This window comes from Humulus lupulus, chromosome 4 (genome assembly GCF_963169125.1).
Source record: "Humulus lupulus chromosome 4, drHumLupu1.1, whole genome shotgun sequence".
Taxonomy (NCBI): domain Eukaryota; kingdom Viridiplantae; phylum Streptophyta; class Magnoliopsida; order Rosales; family Cannabaceae; genus Humulus; species Humulus lupulus.
Genome location: NC_084796.1, coordinates 115,883,640 through 115,891,989, shown reverse-complemented (window position 1 = coordinate 115,891,989; position 8,350 = coordinate 115,883,640). Strand labels below are relative to the sequence as shown.

At 39.0% G+C, this 8,350-nt stretch overlaps 1 protein-coding gene across 1 annotated transcript; it reads right to left on the bottom strand.

The window, feature by feature from the left end:
• Positions 1-432: 432 nt before the first annotated feature.
• On the bottom strand, positions 433-957 carry LOC133832496 (uncharacterized). The gene has a single exon (XM_062262833.1). The coding sequence runs from the start codon at positions 955-957 to the stop codon at positions 433-435; it is 525 nt and encodes a 174-aa protein (XP_062118817.1).
• Positions 958-8,350: the final 7,393 nt, after the last annotated feature.

Here is an 8,350-nt window from a genome sequence, read left to right as displayed (position 1 = left end):
AAAATTTTCCAGAAGTCGCAGCTCTTAAACGCCATGTCGCGGCCCGTGTAATCCCTTGAGATTGGACCCGTCTCTGACTTCACCTCATGCCGCGACTCTACTAAGCATGCCGCGACACTAATTCCCCCTTTCCTTTCCTTTGATCCTGACATTCTCAGAAGTCGCAACTTAGCCAAAGTAAGTCACAACTTGGCCTCCACGCAAATTTTTCTTTCAATATAGAGTTTTCTTTTCACAATTTTCATGAATCCTAAATACAACCTAATTGAAACTTAAACAAAAGAAATATTACAACTAAAAATTAAAACTTAAAACTCTAAATGTTCCAATTAAACTTAAAGCATTAAATAAATGAAAAAATAAATAAAAACATAGGAATGCCTCCTACAGCACTGTCTTTTACGTATTTTAGCCAGACGATGCCATCCCTTCTCAAATGGGTCTTAGAATCATTACAGACTTGGCCATTTTGACTTGGACCTCAATGTAGTGCTTTAACCGTTGACCATTCACCTTAAAATTCTCAGTCTTCTCGCTATGTATTTGCACTGCACCATATGGAAGCGCTACCACTACTGTAAAAGGTCCCGACCACCTTGATTTTAACTTGCCTGGAAAAAATTTCAACATTGAATTGTATAAAAGCACTTTATCCCTCGGTTGAAAGTCTTTACGCAAGAGACACTTGTCATGGAAAGCCTTCGTCTTCACCTTATATATTTTTCCATTCTCATAAGCCTCGTTGCGAAACTCATCTAACTCTCCAGCTTTATACAAATCCACATTTAGCTTTTCCACAGCCCAATATGCCCTATGTTCAAGCTCCACAGAAAGATGACAAGCCTTCCCAAATACCAAGCGATATGGTGACATCCCTATGGGTGTTTTGAAAGCAGTTCTATATGCCCATAAGGAGTTATCTAGCCTCTTTGACCAGTCTTTCCTTGACGTATTCATAGTTTTTTCAAGTATACTATTTATTTCCCGATTTGATACTTCTGCTTGGCCATTTTCTTGGGGATGATAGGCCAATGTAGTGCGGTGGCGAACTCCATATTGGGCACATAATGTAATGACCCACTACTCTAGACTTTTGGATCATTAACGAAACTATACATACAAATTCTTACTAAAACTTACATTTGTGAAAATACCATAATTTTATTAGAAATTTGTAGAAACAAAAGTTACTTTCATAAAATAAGTAGGATATGGGTACCCATTGTCTTTAAAACAAAACATAACTTAAAGTGAAAAGGAGTTACATAGAAAGTGCGGAAAAATACATGTAAAACCATAAAAAGGTAAAACAAGCCTACATCCTCGAAAGATCGAACTCTCGACTCCTTGAATCCATTCACCATCGATACACAATCTCCAAGCATCCACGAACCTTACCGCCACTAATAGCTATTTTCATGCACATAAAACACAAAGGAATGAGCCTAATGCCCAGCAAGGAAAATCTAGCACATACATCATGTACATAAATTTCATAATAATCATAAAGACATAACATAACACTCAATACATACACATACTATAATGGCCATTATTACTTGGGGTCCCATAGACTAAACAAGTCATATGCCCATGAGATTAGTGGGGTCCTACTAGCTAAGTAGGTCATATGCCCATAATCTATTTGGGGTCTTGTTAGTCAAATGGGTCATATGCCCAAGCCTACAAACATACATATCATAACACTTATCATAACATATTTCATAACATAAAACATAAGATAACATAAGCATAAAACATATAGATTCTATCCTATTTTCCTTACCAAAGTTACCGGGATATGTGGACAGCGTTGGGACTTTGGAACACTCCTAATAACCATTATGAGAAAGAGTGAGTCTAATGAAGAAAAAGAGATGAAAAGGAATGGGAAGACTAAACCATTGAAAAACATGCTTACCGAAACTTATGTGCTCAAGAACTTAGATTTCCTAACCAAAATAAGAATGAGGTTAGAAGACTGAGTAGAAGGCTATGAGAAAGAAAATAACATAAAACCAATGAACTAGAGTTTTGGGTTACCTTAAAGACTTGTAAGACCAATCTACACCACAAACCGAAATACTATAGAACCTTACTTCCCAAAGTGTTTGATAAGCTTATGATGATCAAGCTTATGATTTCCCCAAACCAGGTGTTTACACTCTCACACTCACTTAGCACTTACAGCCTCTGAACTTAGAGCAAAAGATGAATAATGGCTGGGTACTAGGTCCTATTTATAGAGTTTAGGAATGAAAGGATCTTGATTTTACTTGAAAAAAAATAATAGCTTTTTAGGTGAAAATAATTTGAATAATCGTTCAGCAGAGGCTGAAGACTCGTTCAAAAAGATGCTGGACTTATCAAGAGGTTGAATGGCTGAATGGGAAATGATTTCAAAACATTTCAAAATACACTGATAGAGGCGATATATCGCCCCCTGTAGGCGATATATCGCCTGGGCCAGTATGCCCGAGGCTGTCGTGCATCGTCTCGTGTTTTCCGTATCTACATGCTGCGATATATCACCCCCTATAGCTGTGATATATCGGCACACGCTGATTAATTAAACACGAAATTACACATTTTTAGCTAAGTTTGAATGGAGTAAACAGCCTTGACTAAGCCCTCAACGTATTCAAAGCTGCTGACTGACCTTATAGCATTCAAACTTTACTCCTTATTAAATTTAATCCTCAAAATACTTAATTCTTAATCATCCATTCATAACATGTGCTTAAAATCCTATTGGTCCTCATCTAAACCTTATAGTATAATAAATATTATCCTTAATATCAGTCATATAATCAAACCTTAGGTTAACATTAATATTCTTAAACTATAGGTTAAACTTAGAAAATCTATAAGTACTACTATGAGTGTCCAAATAATTCCCGGTCTGAACCAAAAATCTACAGTTACAAAGATAATACTATACATACTATAATACTACTAAATAATTAGCTAAGTAAAGTTCTTGGGCTCTACACATAATGCAGTGAAACTATGATTGCAGAAATGACTCCCTTCATCTCTTATGATTGCTCAGGGAGTTCCAAACTGAGTAAAAATATGCTTGTGCAGGAAATTCAATACTACCTTCCCATCATTGGTAGGAGTAGTTGTAGCTTCCACCCATTTCGATATATAATCCACAGCCAAGAGTATGTACTTATTATTAAAGGACGACTAGAAAGGTCCCATAAAATTGATCCCCCACACATCAAATAATTCCACCTCTAGGATCCTTGTCATAGGCATTTGGTCTCTCCTAGAGATATTCCAGGTTCTTTGACAACAGTCACATCTTTTGACAAACAGATTGGCATCCTGATTGCAAGACCTTTGTTGTTGTCCTAATGGCACCAAAGTGACCACCACACTATAAAGTGTGAGAATGAATCAGTATAGATTTCATATTCTCATCAGGCACACACCTTCTAATAACTTGATCACAGTGACAATAGAGAATTGTCTCTTCCCAAAAATAGTGCTTAACCTCCGAATAAAATTTCTTTAACTATTGTCTCGACATCTCCGAAGGTGGAACCTTGCCAACCAAAAAGTTCACATAATCTGCAAACCAAGGCACCCCCTCATCATTACTTACAGCAAAGAGTTGTTCATCTAGAAATTCATCATTAATTTGAACTCCACTAGCCTCATTCTCATTCTCAAGGCTCGATAAGTGGTCCGCTACCAAATTCTCAGTCCCCATTTTTTCTCAGATTTCCATATCGAACTCTTGTAGCAACAAAACCCATCGAATCAAATGTGGCTTAGCGTCCTTCTTGGTCATAAGGTATTTTATTGCAGAATGGTCCATGTATAATATGACCTTCTTCCCTATTAGGTAAGGTCTGAATTTATCAAAAGCAAATACTATGGCTAGTAACTCTTTCTCCATGGTGGCATAATTAAGTTGACCATCATTAAGAGTTCTACTAGCATAGTAAATAGTACTGAATACCTTATCTACACCCTGTCCCAACACCGCTCCCACTACATAGTCACTTGCATCACACATAAGCTCAAACGGTTTATCCCAATTTGGTGACACAACAATAGGAGCAGAAACCAATTTCTCTTTCAGCATGTTAAATGCCTTTAAACATTCAGCATCAAAGTCAAACACCAAACCATTCATAAGTAGAGTGGATAAGGGCTTCGAAATCTTCAAAAAATCATTTATAAACCTCCTATAAAATCCAACGTGGCCTAAGAAACTACGAACCCCCTTAACAGACAACGGTGGAGGTAAGTTTTCTATTGTAGATATCTTGGCCCTATCTACTTCAATACTATGGCGTGAAATCTTGTGGCCTAACAATATTCCTTCGGTCACCATAAAGTGACATTTCTCCCAATTTAATACTAAGTTTGTCTCCTCACATATTTTCAAAACCATCTCCAAATTAGCCAAACATCCATCAAAATAGGCATCAAAAACGGAAAAGTCATTCATGAAGATTTCTATACCTTTTTCCACCATGTCTGAGAAGATAGACATCATACATCTCTAAAACGTTGTTGGAGCGTTACACAATTCAAACGACATTCTCCTAAATGCAAATGTTCCATAGGGGCACATGAAGGTGGTCTTTTCTTGGTCCTCTGGTGCAATGGGAATTTGATGGTACCCCGAATACCCATCCAAGAAACAGTTATAAGGATGACCTGCCAATCTATCCAACATCTGATCTACAAAAGGAAAGGGGAATTAGTCCTTCCTGGTAGCCTTATTTAGTTTAGGGTAGTCAATAAAAATTCTCCACCCCATTATCGTATGAGTTGGAATCAGTTCGTTATTATCATTTTTAACCACTGGCATGCCACCTTTCTTCGGGACTACCTGAACAGGACTAACCCATGCACTGCCAAATATTGGGTAAATTACCCATGCATCCAACGATTTAAGGAATTCCTTCCTTACCATATCTTTCATTGAAGGATTAAGCATCCTCTGAGTATCGATACTAGGCTTACTATCCTCCTCCATTAATATACACGGTGCATCACTGTTGAAGGATCGATACCCTTAATATCTGCCAAAGTCCACCCAATTGCTAGTTTGTGAGCCCTCAACACCCTAAGTAGCTTCTCTTCTTCCATAGTAGACAATGAAGCAGAAATAATAACCGATAGTGTATTATTCTCACCCAAATATGCATAGCAAAGGTGATCAGGCAGTGTCTTTAACTCAAGGACTGGTGGTTTCTCAATAGAAGGGAGCAGTCTCTCAAGCACTTGCCCCAATTCCTTATATTTATTTTTATTAACTTTCCCCGCTAAGTTCAACCACTTAACATATTCGATGGCTTCAATACCATCACACTCCTCTTGACTTGCAACCAAACTTAACTCAAGTGGGTCCTCAATAGACTTGACCCCCTCACCTTGTTCCTCTAATACACTAACACTGAAAAAACTGCCACTAGTTGAAGGGTATTTCAAGTCTTTAATGACATTAAAAACTACCTCATCGCCTTGTACTCTAAGCCTTAACTCACCCTTCTGGACATCAATTAATGCTTGCCCTGTCGCTAAAAAGTTCTTCCCAATATAATAGGCACGTTCTCATCTTCCTCCATATCTAATACAATAAAATCCGCTGGGAAAATGAATTTATTTACTTTTACTAAGACTTCCTCTAGAATCCCACGAGGATGCTTAATAGACTTGTGTGCTAACTTTAGTGGGGCGCGCTTCTCCTAACCCCAATCTCCGATACAATGGCATTAAATTAATACTGGCACCCAAATCACAAAGAGCTCACTCACATTGAAAATTTCCTATGGTGCACGGGATAGTAAACATGTTTGGATCCCTTAATTTATGAGGGAGCTTCCTCTGTAAGATGGTGCTACACTCCTCCATCAAAGCCACTATCTCAAAATCTTATATTCACCTTTTCTTGGATAATATATCCTTCATAAACTTTACATAGCTGGGCATTCACTCCAAAGCCTCAGCGAATGGTATGTTCATGTGAAGTTTCTTAAACACCTCAAGAAACTTGGAGAGTTGCTTATCAAGATTCACTTTCCTAAACCTCTGAGGATACGGTAATTTATGAGTAGGTTCCACAATCTCAACATTTTGATTACCCTTTTTCTGAAGATCATCAGCGACCCTCTTCTGCTTTGGTGTAGCTACCTATTTATCCTGACTGTTCACCTCTTCCTCTGGAATTGAAACTGAAGGTCCCTTATAACTAGTCCCACTCCTCAAAGTGACCACTTGACACTGTTCTTTGGGGTTCATTTCTGTGGAACTAGGAAAATTCCCTTGTGGTCTACTAGATTGTAGTTTAGCCAACTAACCCATTTATGGCTCCAAATTCCTGATTAAGACCTTGTCTCTGTCATGAATTGATTTAATTGGTCAGGTTGAGCTGTTGATGGGTTCAGTGGAGGATGTGGTGGTGGATGAGATGGGCGTAGGTTTGGATCATAATAAGGCCTGGGGTGTATTCCATAGGTCGATTGGTGAGGTGGGTGTTGAGGTGGATACTATTGTAACGCCCTACTACCTTAGAGTTGTTACTAAGTGTGTTTAAAATGTGCAACTAACTCGCTAAACGAGGTTTTTAGAACAAAAGTGTGTTTAAACAAAAAGTCAAGGCTGTAATCTTTAAAAGTACTCTATTTCATTAATAGTTCCAAGAGTTTAACATTTGGGATCCCAAAGTACAGTTTATAAAACATTTACAACTCAAAATGGGTTTGCAGATGACTAATTATCAAAAACGTAGTTTATTACAGCCATTTCTCAAAAGGCTCCCAACGAAAGCAGTCGGGCAGGCCAAACATGTATGCGCCGCCCCACGCTCTCCGTACTCATGGCTGATAGACTTTATCCTTGCCCTTACCTGCAACACAGAGCACCCGTGAGCCGAGGCCCAGCAAGAAACCTCACACAGCACAAAACATATGCATATTAATTAATCAACATACTAGACAATCCACAGATAAAACAGATAGCCCATCAGACTAAAAAAGTACGACCATGCCGTCCCAGAAACGTTACCAAAGCCTGGGACCTTGGTTCTCACCGTAAGGATATCCCATGTATCCATTGGGGTCTCACCCTAACCATAAGCACTCCATGTGCTAAGTGTTATTCCCGACCCCACTGCCGTTCTCGGCCTTCGCCGTTCTCGGCTCCTTTGCCGTTCATTCTACCATAACCACATATAGCATACTTAAACAGCATTCAAGCATATAATAATTCAATCAAGGCTACACCCTAACAAGCAATACCATTTAGGGTCGTGCCCTGCAACAACACTATGGGCCCATGCCCTACTCTACGGGTGCTACAGTTTTCTTACCTGTATCCCGAGCTTTACAATGCACCAAAGTCACGAGCACGGTCCTCTATCCCGAGCCTCTCCGGAAACCTCAATCAATAACTCAGCTTGAACTCCCTCGAATCCCAGCTTTAAACCAATTCCTCTTGCTTATCAAGCTCTGAATAATCTTGGCTTATGTTCAACTTAATTGCCTTAAACCACCTTGATTCTCCTCCTAGGTCTTCCAACTTCAGCCCCCTTCTTCCTTTCCTCTTTTCTTCTAGTTTTCTTCCAATTTTCAGCATAAACAAGATATGCCTAAGTGCTGAAACGTGAGTCATCCTTTCCCTCAGCTGAAGGTTCCTACATCCTGCTAAAAGACTACCCTACCCCTCCAAATATTTCATTTCCTAACTAAACCTCAAGGCCATCTTTGACATTTCATCTTTCTGACAATTCTGCCATTTCTTCACCTAAACTTGTTACCCTTAATGGTTACTAATGGTCACCCAAGTTACTCAATCTCCATTAACCATTAGCTCACAAACTCACATTTTAAGATCCCCAAAATACCCCTAGGCTCCTCCCGAGCCAGGTATCTAATCCCGTTGTGACTTTTAAACTAATAAGCTCCTTAGGACCGTCTCGGCACGTGCATCGCAATAATATCACCACTCACACGTGGTACTAATCATATAATACAATTATCACATTTATGCCCTCAGCGGGCTAAAATTACCGATTTACCCCTAACAAACAAACGGGGCCCACATGCATATTTATTCCACCTAAACATGCATTCTAATCACACATATTCATTTAAATTCATATATTAACATGTTAATTCACTTATTGCCCTCCAGGCACGCTAATCAAGGTCCTAAACCTTATTAGCAACTTGGGGTGTTACAACTATGGATACTATGGCTGTAGTCCTTGGTTATTTTTCCAAGACATGTTAGGATGATTCTTCCACGCTATTTGAGTAAGGGTTGTGGGAAGATCTTGGGAAGTTACCAATAGCCTGTGCCTGTTCCAAAGGCAAACTATTCA